Raw genomic sequence first — 17,602 nt, 5'->3', positions numbered from 1 at the left:
ATCATCTACCGCGTACCCCACTGGCTTTGCCTTATCTCCCAGGCAAACCTGTGTGTTTGTCTACACTTTTAACTATTACCTCTATTCTTAAACTATGAAATAACAGCAAGTCTCTTTTAGCACTTTTCTATCAACTATAAAACTGGCAGACAGGATGGTGATATACGACAAATGAAATACACAGATGGAAAAGAAATGCAGATATATATATGTATGCGTGCGTATATACGCAAGACAGAAGAAAAATAAACAGTTTTAAAAAAAAAACACAAGCGTTTTGTTCTTACCTCCGGTTCCCGGATTCCTTCAGCACTCGTTATCTAAGCGAAGCAGACGCTTATCCCGTCAGCACTACGAGACAACCTCCCGCCCTTTGCTGAGGGATAATGTCTGCTGATCTACCTAGTGCAGATATGTGAAGGACAGGACGAGCCGCCAATTGATAAAGCTAAATATTTATCGTATATATAACCCTTTATGAGGTCTAAGAACACTGTACGCTGTTTACTTAAGGAGTACCGTAAGGGTACGCAAGTTGCGTAACGATCGCTCAGCCGTAGGCGAGACGCTCAAGCGTCACGTTCGCTCACGGCCCAGAGATCACAGACAAGCACGCTATTGGCTATGACTAACGTAATGATTCGCTATGGCGTAGCGGACGCTCGAGACCACGAGGAGATCACCAGCGGCGCAGACGCTCACAACGCTAAACCTTTATATCTATACCCTTAACAATGAAATACACAGTAAACCTTAATGTAGAGACAAAGTGTAAGTGCAACCTTGTGTAACCTGATTAACTACAAAGCTGTTTGAGCGTCACCGACGCTCAGAGAATTCTTAACACTATGAGAAAATACACAGATACTTGTTTAGGGTCCAAAGCCTATTAAATGTATTATAACTAATATACTTGTAAAAAGGAATCACAGTACAAATGATACACTACAATATAACAGAGACTTCCTAACCAAATAACTACACTATAAATACAATACAATACAATCTAATCAAGGGAAAATACGAGAGAAAGAGTAGAGATAGAGAGAGAGAGATAGAGATGAGAGAAATGGCTCACAGTAAGACAATATGATCACGGAGAAAAACTTACGCACAAGGGGAAACGATCGCATGCGCCTGGACATCCAGCACCCGATTTTCAGCAATGAGAACCGTTGAAGAGTGAGCGCTGGATGTGGTCGGTCTGCCTATTTATGCCCCACACACAATGCAATCTAATGGTCCCTACAATCTGATCGTCCATTGGACACAGGAATTCGGCTTCGCACTATAACAAAAGGTCATAGGTTGATTCATACAGGTGGGCTGTGACTATTTCCAACTGCTCAGGTGGGTGGGACACTGGGTTTCCCGCCGCATACCTGAGTAAGAGTAAATAATAGTAATGGACATAAACTTCTTATGTCCATAACTATTCGCACGAGCGATTAATACGCTCCAAACCAACACCGGAATATTGCTATTTAAATACTCTTCCGATGGGTACCAAACACTACTGTATGACTCCTGTTAGACCCTTCCCACAATACAAAGAGGGATCCCTCCGTTCAGGGACATTCTATATTAACCAAACTTTCAGAATCTATTAAAGGGACCATGATCTACAAAATACATTAATTGTGGAAATATGTAACGATTGGGTCGCACGCTACGACTACATACTCTTTACCGTAAATACGCATACCGATGCGAGCGGGTGCACGCATCAGCGGGTATGCGCTATCACGGGAAAGCGCACGCATGCGCAGCGCGGACCTGTGTGAGGTGCAAATATGGTAGTGTGCATAGAGATATTTTTCTGACTTTGACACTGTATATGGCAGCACTGAAAAACCGGAGGAGGGACGGCATAGCCTTATATTTAAAATAATTAAGTTAGGACCAGGACTGGAGCAGGGGCACTGTCTTAAGGCAAAGCAAGTAAGAGGCACTGTGTCAATAGTATTATTTAAGAAAACAAAAGCCAGTAGGAGCACTCACTATATTTAACTTTATCGGGCACTGTGACATTTTATATTTAAAAAAAAAACAATACATGTTCTGTATTATTACCTAAAGGGGCACTGTGCCACTATTACTGGAAGCACTGTGTGTGGCAGTTTGTAAAAAAAATTAAAATAATAAAAATGTTGTGTGTTGTTCAGGTTCAGGCTTTGTGCTGTAAAATAATGTTCATTAGTTGTCAGTGTGCCACCATTGCTAGAAGCGCTGTGAGTCACAGTATGTAATAAAATAACATGTCTGTGCTGTTCAGGTTCAAGCATTGTGTTGTATAATAATCATTTTCATTAGGTGCCAGTGTGCCACCATTAGTAGAAGTGCTGTAAGTTGCGGTGTGTAAAAAAAATAATCGATATGGATGAGTCATTAGAAGAGCAGGAGCAGCAATTCAGTACTAGTGCTGTGGCTGTTGCCTGTCATGATAATACTTCAACCTCTAATAAAAGTGGTCCATGAGATACAAATTTTCAGAAAGGGCACCTGAAATCTAAACAATATCACCTTTAAAGGGAAAATGTAATGCCGAAAAATGTAAAACTACCAACATGCCATACACCACATGCAGTGGCTCAGGCCACAGTCTTTGTTTGCAGGTGGTGGTCCTGCTAGTGCTAATGCTTTTTCATGCACTAGAATAATGCTTAACCTCATATGGTGATGCAATACCATCTTACTCTGAGTCTAGTAGAGGTGTCACCTTTGAAACAGACAAATCAGTACCCCAAAAAAGAAGAATGCTTAGGCTGAAGAACAAACTGCGTGTTTACAAATCCCTGAGGAGAGTCTAGGGGTGTCCATGTTAGCTGTGTGAGTCTAACATTTCTGACATTGTACTCGTAGAGAAGCCTCTTTCAACCATTTCTGCACCTTCTGCAGTATAATTAAAGATGGTGACTTAGAAATTGAGGATGCTAGTGTAGAAGTGCAACAGAACGAGGGGGATATTTGCGTATATGATGCTAAAGAGGTTGTTGATGATGAGGTTGTTATTTGTGTAAGTCAGGCACCAGTGGCAGCAGTTCATGCCTGTGATAAAAAAAGAAGGCCATTGTGATGCCTGGACATAAGACCAATAAAGCTACCTCTTGTGTGTGGAATTATTTTTAGCCAAATACTGATAACTTTTGTGAAGGCAACGTTATTAGAAGTAGGGATATTAACAACTAGGCACCTCCTCCCTGTTTGAGTTATTTTCAGCAAGTTCATTCAAGTTATTTCTCAATCTGAAAAAAATCCTGGAAATAATAACATACAGTCCAGCATTAGTTACCAGCAATTTAGAAAAGCACATGCAATCTCCACAGCCAAAACCCTCATTATCAAGCTGCTCATTAATGATCGGAGGTAAAGATTGGTTTATTCGTCCCAAGAAAACCAAATACATTAGGCACAAAAGTAGCAGTCTCCGTCACTGATGTGATTGGTTTGTTAAACAGTGCATGTCCTTTTTAATATACAACATAAGGATGGGTGGGATGCAACACATTATTAAACAGAAATAACTGATGTGTGTTTGTTCCACTGCTCAGTTGCTTTGTTTAGCCAGCCAGCCTTTGGCCAATATTGGTGGACAATATAGTGAAGTAGTCAAAAATTTACTGGAAATTAATGTTATTGAGGTTAATAATACTGTAGAAACAAAAACAGGCCCAACTTTCATGATTATAGCTGTTTTTAGCTATTTGTTTTTTTAATCCAGATCCCAAACCAAAACATGTGAGGGTAGTTTTGCCAAAACCAGACAACAAAACTGAGGGAGTCTGCTCACATCTCTAATAGGTAGATAGATAGATAGATAGATAGATAGATAGATAGATAGATAGATAGATAGATAGATAGATAGATAGATAGATAGATAGATAGATAATGGATAAAACAGACAATAGTATTTTTTTGTTTATGCACCAGATAGCATTGTAGCAGCGTATAATATATATACTGCAGTGTTTTTCAACCACTGTGCCGTGGCACACTAGTGTGCCCTGAGCAGTCTCCAGGTGTGCCGCCATAGAAGCACAGCCAGGCCTATCAGCGTTTTGCCGCTACCGAGGCCCTGGAACGATCAGTACTGGTGGGTTTAGTGGTTGCAGAGCCAGTTCTAATTTTGGGCCCGGGCAGTGTTGGGCTCTTCTGGCTTTCTCAGATGTGGCTCAGGCGTTACCTATGGAGAAGCTGCAACATGACATCATAGGACATTCAACTGCACCATACATTACCATTATATCAGAGTGTGCCTTGGCAATATTTAAATCTTGTTCAGTGTGCCGCGAGTTGTAAAAGGTTGAAAATCTCTGATATACTGTGTGTGTTGTATATTTATAAAGAATAACAAAGGTAAATCTTTAGAGCACACAGATGTTTTATCTATTCATATGCGGAAAGCTGGCAAGTGCAGCATTATTTGAGCCTAAAGACATTTACTTAGCTTACAAAAACAACATCACAGCCACCATAAAAAGGAAATTTACTGTTCTGTTCAGGGCAACAATCTCTTTTATCTATATTTATATACACAGCGTACAGACACAATAGTTATTTAAAAATAAGAATGTGCAACAGGTGTGAAAGTTAAGGGGGAAAAAAGACTTTAAAAAGATGTGCACAGACTGAGTATAAGATTACAGAATAATAAAACACTTTTCTTGTCATCTACAGTAAATACTCCTCTTCAGTGGGTGGTCTTCAGGTTGCCGGCGCCAGAATCCCGACAGCCGGCATACCAACACTTTTTCTCCCTGGAGGGAGATTAGATAGCGTGGCGCGACACCGTGCCCGCAGCATGGTGAGCGAAGCTGTCGGTATGCCGGCGGTCGGGCTTCCAAGGCCGGTATGCTGGTTGCCGGGAGCCCGGCCACCGGCATACCCTACTACACCCCTCCTCAGTATATACAGTATAACTGGAAATGCACAGAGACTATATGGATGCAGCCGCACATAAGAGGCAGAAAAATGGGAGTTTTAGTGTGTTTAAGAATGGATATTTCTAGGAAAAATCTGTAAAACGTAGGGGTTGATGTATCAAGCAAGGAAAAGAGTGGAGAAGTGGACCAGTGGAGAAGTTGCCATGGCAACCGGTCAGCTTTGAAGAACCATTTGAGAACATTTTACAAAATGATAGGCTTCTTCTCTCTGTACACTGCTTGATACATCAACTCCATTGGATTGCACCTAAAAATTAGGGATGCTTGCCCAACTATGCAGGTAGAATCTAACATTTGATAAAGGGGTCTGTTTACTAAGCCTTGGAGAGATAAAGTAGACAGAGATAAAGTGCCAGTCAATCAGCTCCTAGCTGCCATTTGTCAAAAACAGCCTGTAACATGGAAGTTAGGACCTGAATGGCTGATACTTTATCGCCGTACTACTTTATCTCATTTCTTAATCTTTATCTCAAGTTTTAGTAAATAGACCCCATAGTCTGGATCCATTCCTTCAGTTGTTGTTTGCATATTTTCACTTGCAACAATGCAACTTTCCTTTTCCTTGCCATTTAAAGTAGTAATCCCAAATACAGTAGAAGGAACTTTTTATTCTTTAAACAGCAATTTAAATGCTTCCTAAGCATTGCATCTGATACTGTAGCTATTCTTCTACAGATCATTTTGTCCTTTCAAAATCTGTCTGTAGGGAATACATGTATATAGGGTGGCCAATCCCGGGATTGGGATCAGCGGGTTCCGGGATCCCGGCCTAAAATTGGCTGGAATTCAATCAATCCCGGGGATTTCGGGCTTGGCCACCACTTTGGTTTGTCCGATGCCAGGCAGCATTGAGCGTCCTCTTCTAAAGTCTTCTTCTCAACAGTCCTTATCCACATCTTATGTGGAGATACAATGCGTTGCCGCCAATCCGGCGGGTGTAAGACAATGTAGACAAGCATCTAGATAAAGTCCGATTCGGTCGATGAAACGCATCGATAGTTAGCCTTCAGTGAGTCTACTATGTGCAGTTACAAGCATCTTGTTGCAAAGGATCTGTGATTTGTCCTTTACGTTGTTTCATGGACCTGTTGGGTGTAATGCCGTTTTTTTAAATGGTCAATCATTTACAAGGCATGGTTTTCCCTTGTAAATGATTGCCGCTTTAAAAACACATCCGAGTTTGGCCAGCAACCCACACCTCTGGCCAACTTAGACGGCATTACCTCCCGCCCATTTCCTGCAACACCTGCCGGACCGGCGGCCAACCCACAATATTTATTTATTTTTTTATTTCCTTCTCTACAGTTGCTGAAAATACTGACATTTTACCTTTGACTTTTGTATTATATATTGGCTCGCTGATATCACTAGAGATTTGTAAATTCTCTTTAATCCCTGTACCTCCTGAATTTTGAACGCGAAACACAATTTTTCACACTTAATAAACAAATATTAAAGGTGCAATCCCACATTGAATATTTCTAACAGCTGTTATGCTTTTTATTGTAAAGTGAAAATGAATCAGTTATCCCAGAGGTTCATTTGTAACTTAGTTCACTTAGCAAAATCCCTCTGTGGAAAAGATATCAGGCTTCCACTGCAAATGTGGGCGTCTTTTGAAAGTTTGTAGTGTCAGCATGTTTCCAGGAGAGTAAAACTTGGCGTAATATGGTGGTGCTATACTGTATAAGTTATTGGTGGTCATTCCGAGTTGATCGCTCGTTATTTTTTTTTCGCAATGGAGCGATTAGTCGCTAATGCGCATGCGCAATGTCCGCAGTGCGACTGCGCCAAGTAAATTTGCTATTAAGTTAGGTATTTTACTCACGGCATTACGAGGTTTTTTCTTCGTTCTGGTGATCGTAGTGTGATTGACAGGAAGTGGGTGTTTCTGGGCGGAAACTGGCCGTTTTATGGGTGTGTGCGAAAAAACGCTGCCGTTTCTGGGGAAAACGCGGGAGTGGCAGGAGAAACGGGGGAGTGTCTGGATGAACGCTGGGTGGGTTTGTGACGTCAAACCAGGAACGAAACTGACTGAACTGATCGCAGTGGCAGAGTAAGTCTCGAACTACTCAGAAACTGCTAAGAACTGTCTATTCGCAAATCTGCTAATCTTTCATTCGCAAATCTACTATGCTAAGATTCACTCCCAGTAGGCGGCGGCTTAGCGTGTGCAAAGCTGCTAAAAGCAGCTTGCGAGCGAACAACTCGGAATGAGGGCCCTTGTTATATACCCCTTTCACCAGAGCAGCAACTAGACATTTTGGTGCCCTGTGCCAGAGAGAGAATTGGCTCCCCCCATTTTTCCGATAGGGACATAAGGCATATGGCTCCTGGGGAAGAGGCATGACAAGATTGAACCCAGAGAAAGCCAATGCTATGATCCCCTTCCCACATGATATATATCCTCTTTATACCACATTCATGCACTTACAGTAACTTGAGAGCTCATTGTCATTCAGTTGCAATACCCTTTATTAAATAACACATTTCAATATACTGCCATACCCAGGATTCACACCCATAACCTGCTGAATTCTTATCAAACACCCTACTCATTGATCTATTTGATCCTGCATAAAACCTATGAAGCTACTGGATCTATGTAGTGTGGAGACACACATCCAACCCCTTGCAGCCACACACTACGTAGATCTGCTCAGCCGCAATGCTGATCATTTTTTCACAAAGTACAGGGTGAGCTTCAAATAATTAGAATTGTTTAGCTTAGAATTATCTACCTTACAATTCAGAGGCTGATAACTCAATGATTAGATTGTCTGACTGCAATGCCACAGGTACTGGGTTCGAATCCCGGGTATGTCAGCATCTTGAAATGTAATAAAGGACAGTGTGGCTGAATAACAAAGAAATCATGAATGTTGTAGAAGTATTAGTGACAGAAGGGGTCAGGGTAGGAGACAGCGGTGGTCAGGAGATGCTGGGCTTCAAAAAGAGGGGATGCTGCAAGTTTAAATAATTAAAACAGATAATTCACAAGTGCCACCAGCAGCGCCCCCTACCCTGCAGCGCTATGTGCAGTGCCCCCTCCGCATACACCTAGTTACGGCCCTGCCTTTCACATCTCCAATGCCGGATCCTACCCAGGAATTGGAAACAGGTCCTTCCTGGGTGGGATCCGGCGTTAGACCCTAACGGCAGGCTTCCCAACCTGGCAATATGCTGGGTCGGTTGCCATAGCGGTGGGTGGCGGAGGCGCTGGGAGATGAGCTCATCTTTGCACCGCCTCTCCCTACGTAGTGAATGAGTTCCGGGTCGCATTGACCCGGGAACCCGTTTACACTGCCACTGACCCGGTATTCAACCCGGGAATAACCCTTCTTATAACCCGGATTTAATTACCGGGTTAGGCGACCGGGGTATTCTCCATGGCCCCTTTCACATCGTATAGTGACCCGTGTTTACCTGGCAATATGCCGGGTTGATACAGGGTTATTTTTGCGGTGTGAAAGAGGTTTTAATAAATATTAAATAAATGTATGTATTTGAATAAGCCAGTCAGTCACCAAGCTGCTCGACAGTCATGTGATGAGGAGGAAGTTGGGTAGAAGGGTTTAAACTCCCAAACTTCTGTGCTCAGTACATTATGGACTTGATTCAGATGTGGTTGGAGTTGCTTCTTAGAAGCAGCAGCGATAGCGCTGTACAGTAATGCAGCAGGAGGCGTCTATTACAAGTATACGCCTCCTGCTGCAGTAGTGATCCGACCTGCATTGGATCACTCACTTACCATCGGGCGGCTTGTGGCACCCATAGGAAGATGCAAGCTAACAATCACAGATGCCAGGAAATTGGCCACTTCCCTCCCCCTAAACGGCGGTGACACTACCAATCATTAACAGTGTGCAGCTGCCCTGCATCCTACTGTATATCGCAGGACCCATTTGCACATGCACAGAAGTACCGATAATCGATACTTTGCAGAGCAGTATGCCTCTCAAACCACATCTACATAACCCCCTATATGTCATGTATTTATTATGCTTACCACACTACATTTAGCAAACTGTAAATTATAAATAGCAGCTTAAATCAAAACCCTATGAAAAAGTGGACAACTCACTATGGTAGATTCACTAAAACTTTGGAAAAGAAAAAAGTGGAGATACAGTATTGCACTGGCAAGCAATCAAATTCAAGATATAACTTTCTAGAATGTAAGGTGCTAACACTTAACACATTGAGGGGTCTATTCATTAAGCAGTGAAAAGAGTGGAGAAGTGAGCCAGTGGAGAAGTTGCCCATGGCAATTAATCAGCTGCTCTGTATAATTTTGTAGTATGCAAATGATAACTGTTACATCAATGCTGATTGGTTGCCATGGGCAACTTCTCCACTGGCTCACTTCTCCATCCTTTTCACTGCTTCATGAATAGACCCCTAAATGAACAAGTCCCCTTGGCCATTATTAAATATATTTGTTTGTTTTATGGTTCCACAGAATGGAAGACAGAGTTTTATTGGACACCAGCTGGGCGGTGTTACCGAGGTGCCAAACAGCAAGGATCAAAGGGTGAAGTCTGCAAGAGCCATCCAAATGACCTACTACCTCCAGAACTACGGCTCTGCAACCCAGGATCACATCAATGAGCAGTGGGAAACTGAATTTTGCACACTAATTCACCAGCTGCAAGATGAGCATCCAGACATCCAGATGTACTCATTAACATCTTTCAGCTTGCTCAGAGACTTTCAGAAAACCATAGAGTTGTCTAGAAGTAAGATTGTGGTGAGTCTTATGCTGGTCCTCCTGGCTGCCACTATCTCCAGCTCTATGAAAGACTGTCTTCGTAGCAAGCCCTTTCTGGGCCTACTGGGAGTACTCACAATCTGTATCTCCAGTGTCACAGCGGCAGGGATCTTTTTCGTTACTGATGGAAGATATAACTCAACTCTGCTGGGAATACCATTCTTTGCAATGGGTAATAATGTATTATGATAGAAATATGATTGAGTGGTAGACAAGGATTGTTCCAACTTTTACTGAGGTGACGTGTGATAGGATACTAAATGACACCAACATCTGTTAGGCATGCTTGTTTTAAATTGGGGGGAACGCACTAGGCATTGTCAAGTCTCATTGTCTTGGTGCTTTTGGCTGTCCGAGGCAACTGGGGCTGGGGCTAAAAATGAGCATGGACCTGTTGTGAGAAGCAGAGGAGGTGTGACCAGTGCTGTGTGGGTGTGCCAGGGCCATGTGGGTGTGACCTGTGCTGTGTGGGTGTGACCAGTGTCATGTGGGTGGTACAACCTAATCCTATCAGCCCCAATGTCTCCTTAAATGCATAAAAATAGAATATTTGCAATTACAATTTTAGTACTTATGATTTACAGATGACCATGTGGCAACTGACGTCATGCCTATTTTTTTATATGGAGGCCTGGAGCTGTAGTCCCATCCGCCCTATTATTACTCTGGCCTAGCTTGGCAAGAGTGTGTCCATCTACCACCCATATGTCCTTTGGAACCGTCCACTTCATCTCACCTCAGAGTTTGTTTAGGATTGCTTCTAGCGCTCAATTTGTTGTTGAACTACATTTCAGACCATAGGCGTATTTAGAATGGGTGCAGGATGTGCAATGCACGCCCTACACCCAGATTATACTTAAGTCAGGTGCACACTGGAGCAATCTCAGGCCGATATGTCTTTTCCTGCGATTGTATGTGATATCTTTTCGTCGGAGCTGTGCAGTGCAATGAAGGACAGAATGAGGGTTCATTCCGTCCTTCATTACATCGTTTTACATCGTACATTGTGCGTCAGAAAATAGGTCCCTCCTCCTCCATGGCCCCATCTTCCCCATGACATCTTCGGGAAGATGGCACCGCACAGTGACAGTAAAGACTCTGGCAAAGACTTTGCTCCCTTGTGTGCCATTTTCAGGAACATCACTGGCAAGATGGGGCCATGGGGAGGAGGCACCGGCTTGCCGACGCCCAAGGTAAGATGTGCGGCTGAGGGGGGAGTTTCTCAGAAGAGGAAGCCTGCTGCAAATGAATCCCCTTGGTTACTAATACGCCCCAGCCTGAGACTGCCCTTTGCTGTTTAAATCATGTTATGAAGGCAAAAATCCAACTTTGCATCATTTTACCCCAAATCCAGTGGCCACACAGACTAATTATGCCAAATTAAACTGGATGAGACTACCACAGTCTTAATGATATCAAGTGAAACTGAACGGGTCATGCAGCTCAAAGGCAGATGACAGAGTATAGGCTAATATAAATATAATATCTGATTGGGAAGCGTTATACTGACAGAATCCATATGATCTGGTGACTGGATTGTAGTACAGTAGAGAATGATAGTTCCATGTAAGTTTGACAATGTCCTCTGTCATTTCATGCAGTGTTCAGTCCTAGAGCTGTTTGGAAATCCATACAGTAGTAACATACAACATATGGACTTTCATAGTTCCCATTTTGAACCTTTATTCTGTTGCCCATAGTAGAATGGGACAATATCCTTGTGAATGCAGCCTAGCTCGCTAGGAAGAGGTCACTCATGAACATTTGTCACGCTTCATATTTGGGGGTCTATTTGGAGAGAGATAAAGTATCAGACAATCAGCTCCTGTCATGTAACAGTCTGTGTGCGGGATGTACTAATGGGAAAATGCTGTAAATACCCCTTTTTCTGGGTTTTACCGCATTTCCTGTATGCACTAAGCCCCGCCTGCCAGGTTTTCCGATGCGGAGGGCAATGCCAGCAAAAGACACAGGGTGAGATGCATGAAGCAGTGATAAGAGTGGAGAAATGGGCCAGTGGATAAGTCCCGAACGAGAATTTGACAGGCCCCTGTAGAGGGATGAGAGCGGGAGGAGAGGTAAAGTTTAGGCTGTGTGTGTGTGTGTGTGTGTGTGGGGGGGGGGGGGGGGGTAGGCTGTGGGGAGGAGGACTTAGGGTCAGGCACCACCGAGAAGGGTTAGGGTTAGGCTGCGGGGAGAGGGTTTAAGGTAAGGCGCCACCAGGGAGGATTAGGGTTATGCTGCGGGGGTGGGGGGTTAGGGTCAGGCTGCGGTTAAGGAGGATTAGGTTTAGGGGGGTTGGGGATTAGGGCTTCTCTACTTACCACCTTGGTGTCAGGATCTTGAGCTTCGGGATGCCGTTGTCGGTATTCTGACTGGCGGCATCCTAAGCGCCCGGATCCCGATACCATCTACACTGTATGATACACAACAGAACTTGACATGGAAAAATGCAGGGCCAGTGCATTGTAGCACTTCATATAGAGATTCAGAGACTCCGTCGAACACATATATACATGTTGCCTATCAGATTAATCAGCGTAGTCTCTTGGTGCATCCTAGTCACATCATATTGTGAGTAAGATGCATTTTCAGACCAAAAGACGCCTGACTCTCTCAGTGTCGTGCTGGACCTGTCCGCTGCGAGGGATTTTGGGTGCAACCGCAGCAATAATGTATGAGGAGGACACATCTGTATTTTGGCCATCCAAGGTCAATTCACACCTGAACCGTGACAACAAAATGACATTTCACTCTCACCTTTACAGTCTGCTCCAAAGTCATTTCATAAAATCTATAAAATAACTGGCTATTAATTGAAATGATTTCAGGAGGGTGTAAATAACGCATCACGCACAACACCAACGCAATGTAAGAAGCCGATAAAGGCGACGTTTCCCGAAGACTGTGCAATAATAAAAAATAATAATATTTCTTCTTTTTGCTCTGTGCAAAAAATCCAAAGGAATTGATACTGAGATGATGACAGGTTGCAGAATCAATACTATATTTGTGTTTTATATAATTTTCCGCTCCACTGCATTTCTCCAGAGTCCCGCTGGAGACTTAATAAAAACATCAGGATTGTATTTTAGCATTCAGAGTAAATGCACAAGTCATAAATTGCATATTAATCCTGCTGGAAGGTCTGTCTGGCTCGGTAAATGCACTGAGGTGTCACACAGAACGTGTGGTATAATAATGTTATGGCTGGCCAGGATGTCCTGCAGCTGTTTCTCTTCTGGCCGCACAGCTATATGAAAACAAAATTATCTTATTTTTCATAATGTAAAATACAGTATATATTTGTGTGACAACGGATACGAAAAAAGCTGTATACATAATAGAATAATTTGTTCATGCCATTTTCGAAACTGCTTGCATACATGGAAAATGTTTGATCTCCGCAGTGCAGGGTGACATTGGCCTGATTCAAGTCCGGTTAGATTTAGGAATGCCCAGTACGTCGCTCAGATCCACCCTGCACTCCCAGAGTCCCACTGTCTGCAGTGTATTAGTGAGGCCCAGCCTGCTCCAGCACAGCAGCTGCCACTGCCAGCAAAGGAGTAACAGTGAGGAGCAGAGGGACGTAGGAACACAGTGCAGGCAGGTACAGAGGGACGGAGGAACACAGTGCAGGCAGATACAGAGCGACGGAAGAACACAGTGCAGGCAGGTACAGAGGGACGGAAGAACACAGTGCAGGCAGGTACAGAGGGACAGAGGAACACAGTGCAGGCAGGTACAGAGGAACGGAGGAACACAGTGCAGGCAGGTGCAGAGAAACGGAGGAACACAGTGCAGGCAGGTACAGAGGGACAGAGGAACACAGTGCAGGCAGGTACAGAGGGACGGAAGAACACAGTGCAGGCAGGTACAGAGGGACAGAGGAACACAGTGCAGGCAGGTGCAGAGGCACAGAGGAACACAGTGGAGGCAGGTACAGAGGGACAGAGGAACACAGTGCAGACAGGTGCAGAGGGACGGAGGAACACAGTGCAGGCAGATACAGAGGGACGGAGTAACACAGTGCAGGCAGGTGCAGAGGGACGGAGGAACACAGTGCAGGCAGATACAGAAGGACGGAGGAACACAGTGCAGACAGGGACAGAGGGACAGAGGAACACAGTGCAGGCAGGTGCAGAGGGACGGAGGAACGCAGTGCAGGCAAGTACAGAGGGACAGAGGAACACAGTGCAGGCAGGTGCAGAGGGACGGAGTAACACAGTGCAGGCAGGTGCAGAAGGACAGAGGAACACAGTGCAGGCAAGTACAGAGGGACAGAGGAACACAGTGCAGGCAGGTACAGAGGGATGGAGAAACACAGTGCAGGCAAGTACAGAGGAACACAGTGCAGGCAGATACAGAAGGACGGAGGAACACAGTGCAGACAGGTACAGAGGAACACAGTGCAGGCAGGTGCAGAGGGACGGAGGAACGCAGTGCAGGCAAGTACAGAGGGACAGAGGAACACAGTGCAGGCAGGTGCAGAGGGACGGAGTAACACAGTGCAGGCAGGTGCAGAGGGACAGAGGAACACAGTGCAGGCAAGTACAGAGGGACAGAGGAACACAGTGCAGGCAGGTACAGAGGGATGGAGGAAGACAGTGCAGGCAGTACAGAGGGACAGAGGAACACAGTGCAGGCAGGTGCAGAGGGACGGAGGAACACAGTGCAGGCAAGTACAGAGGGATAGAGGAACACAGTGCAGGCAAGTACAGAGGGACAGAGGAACACAGTGCAGGCAGGTGCAGAGGGACGGAGGAACACAGTGCAGGCAGGTACAGAGGGATAGAGGAACACAGTGCAGGCAAGTACAGAGGGACAGAGGAACACAGTGCAGGCAGGTGCAGAGGGACGGAGGAACACAGTGCAGGCAGGTACAGAGGGATGGAGGAACACAGTGCAGGCAAGTACAGAGGGACAGAGGAACACAGTGCAGGCAGATACAGAGGGACAGAGAAACACAGTGCAGGCAGGTGCAGAGGGACGGAGTAACACAGTGCAGGCAGATGCAGAGGGACGGAGGAACACAGTGCAGGCAGGTACAGAGGGTACAGAGGGATGGAGGAACACAGTGCAGGCAAGTACAGAGGGACAGAGGAACACAGTGCAGGCAGGTACAGAGGGACAGAGAAACACAGTGCAGGCAGGTGCAGAGGGACGGAGTAACACAGTGCAGGCAGGTGCAGAGGGACAGAGGAACACAGTGCAGGCAAGTACAGAGGAACACAGTGCAGACAGGTACAGAGGGACGGAAGAACACAGTGCAGGCAGGTACAGAGGGACAGAGGAACACAGTGCAGGCAGGTGCAGGGGGACAGAGGAACACAGTGCAGGCAGGTACAGAGGGACGGAAGAACACAGTGCAGGCAGGTACAGAGGGACAGAGGAACACAGTGCAGGCAGATACAGAAGGACGGAGGAACACAGTGCAGACAGGTACAGAGGGACAGAGGAACACAGTGCAGGCAGGTGCAGAGGGACGGAGGAACGCAGTGCAGGCAAGTACAGAGGGACAGAGGAACACAGTGCAGGCAGGTGCAGAGGGACGGAGTAACACAGTGCAGGCAGGTGCAGAGGGACAGAGGAACACAGTGCAGGCAAGTACAGAGGGACAGAGGAACACAGTGCAGGCAGGTACAGAGGGATGGAGGAACACAGTGCAGGCAAGTACAGAGGGACAGAGGAACACAGTGCAGGCAAGTACAGAGGGATAGAGGAACACAGTGCAGGCAAGTACAGAGGGACAGAGGAACACAGTGCAGGCAGGTGCAGAGGGACGGAGGAACACAGTGCAGGCAGGTACAGAGGGATGGAGGAACACAGTGCAGGCAAGTACAGAGGGACAGAGGAACACAGTGCAGGCAGGTACAGAGGGACAGAGAAACACAGTGCAGGCAGGTGCAGAGGGACGGAGTAACACAGTGCAGGCAGGTGCAGAGGGACGGAGGAACACAGTGCAGGCAGGTACAGAGGGATGGAGGAACACAGTGCAGGCAAGTACAGAGGGACAGAGGAACACAGTGCAGGCAGGTACAGAGGGACAGAGAAACACAGTGCAGGCAGGTGCAGAGGGACGGAGTAACACAGTGCAGGCAGGTGCAGAGGGACAGAGGAACACAGTGCAGGCAAGTACAGAGGGACAGAGGAACACAGTGCAGACAGGTACAGAGGGATGGAGGAACACAGTGCAGGCAGGTACAGAGGGACAGAGGAACACAGTGCAGGCAGGTGCAGAGGCACAGAGGAACACAGTGGAGGTAGGGACAGAGGAACACAGTGCAGACAGGTGCAGAGGGACGGAGGAACACAGTGCAGGCAGATACAGAGGGACGGAGGAACACAGTGCAGGCAGGGACAGAGGAACACAGTGCAGGCAGGTGCAGAGGGATGGAGTAACACAGTGCAGGCAAGAGCAGAGGGACGGAGGAACGCAGTGCAGGCAGATACAGAAGGACGGAGGAACACAGTGCAGACAGGTACAGAGGGACAGAGGAACACAGTGCAGGCAGGTGCAGAGGGACGGAGGAACGCAGTGCAGGCAAGTACAGAGGGACAGAGGAACACAGTGCAGGCAGGTGCAGAGGGACGAAGTAACACAGTGCAGGCAGGTGCAGAGGGACAGAGGAACACAGTGCAGGCAAGTACAGAGGGACAGAGGAACACAGTGCAGGCAGATACAGAAGGACGGAGGAACACAGTGCAGACAGGTACAGAGGGACAGAGGAACACAGTGCAGGCAGGTGCAGAGGGACGGAGGAACGCAGTGCAGGCAAGTACAGAGGGACAGAGGAACACAGTGCAGGCAGGTGCAGAGGGACGGAGTAACACAGTGCAGGCAGGTGCAGAGGGACAGAGGAAGACAGTGCAGGCAAGTACAGAGGGACAGAGGAACACAGTGCAGGCAGGTACAGAGGGATGGAGGAACACAGTGCAGGCAAGTACAGAGGGACAGAGGAACACAGTGCAGGCAGGTGCAGAGGGACGGAGGAACACAGTGCAGGCAAGTACAGAGGGATAGAGGAACACAGTGCAGGCAAGTACAGAGGGACAGAGGAACACTATGCAGGCAGGTGCAGAGGGACGGAGGAACACAGTGCAGGCAGGTACAGAGGGATGGAGGAACACAGTGCAGGCAAGTACAGAGGGACAGAGGAACACAGTGCAGGCAGGTGCAGAGGGACGGAGGAACACAGTGCAGGCAGGTACAGAGGGATGGAGGAACACAGTGCAGGCAAGTACAGAGGAACACAGTGCAGGCAGGTACAGAGGGACAGAGAAACACAGTGCAGGCAGATGCAGAGGGACGGAGTAACACAGTGCAGGCAGGTGCAGAGGGACGGAGGAACACAGTGCAGGCAGGTACAGAGGGATGGAGGAACACAGTGCAGGCAAGTACAGAGGGACAGAGGAACACAGTGCAGGCAGGTACAGAGGGACAGAGAAACACAGTGCAGGCAGGTGCAGAGGGATGGAGTAACACAGTGCAGGCAGGTGCAGAGGCACGGAGGAACACAGTGCAGGCAGGTGCAGAGGGACGGAGGAACACAGTGCAGGCAAGTACAGAGGGACAGAGGAACACAGTGCAGACAGGTACAGAGGGATGGAGGAACAAAGTGCAGGCAGGTACAGAGGGACAGAGGAACACAGTGCAGGCAGGTGCAGAGGCACAGAGGAACACAGTGGAGGCAGGTACAGAGGGACAGAGGAACACAGTGCAGGCAGGTGCAGAGGCACAGAGGAACACAGTGGAGGCAGGTACAGAGGGACAGAGGAACACAGTGCAGACAGGTGCAGAGGGACGGAGGAACACAGTGCAGGCAGATACAGAGGGACGGAGGAACACAGTGCAGGCAGGGACAGAGGAACACAGTGCAGGCAGGTG

General features: G+C 46.8%; 1 protein-coding gene across 1 annotated transcript in view; it reads left to right on the top strand.

Moving 5' to 3' along the window:
* Window positions 1-17,602, top strand: part of PTCHD4 (patched domain containing 4) — a 236,274-nt gene that overhangs the window by 201,905 nt on the left and 16,767 nt on the right. Inside the window, exon 2 of the mRNA XM_063915252.1 lies at window positions 9,406-9,886. Within this exon, the coding sequence (XP_063771322.1) occupies window positions 9,406-9,886 (481 nt within the window). The remainder of the gene's footprint in view (window positions 1-9,405; window positions 9,887-17,602) is intronic.

This window comes from Pseudophryne corroboree, chromosome 4, assembly GCF_028390025.1.
Source record: "Pseudophryne corroboree isolate aPseCor3 chromosome 4, aPseCor3.hap2, whole genome shotgun sequence".
Taxonomy (NCBI): Eukaryota; Metazoa; Chordata; class Amphibia; order Anura; family Myobatrachidae; genus Pseudophryne; species Pseudophryne corroboree.
Note: the sequence above shows the minus strand (reverse complement) of the source record. Positions and strands in the feature narration are given on the sequence as shown.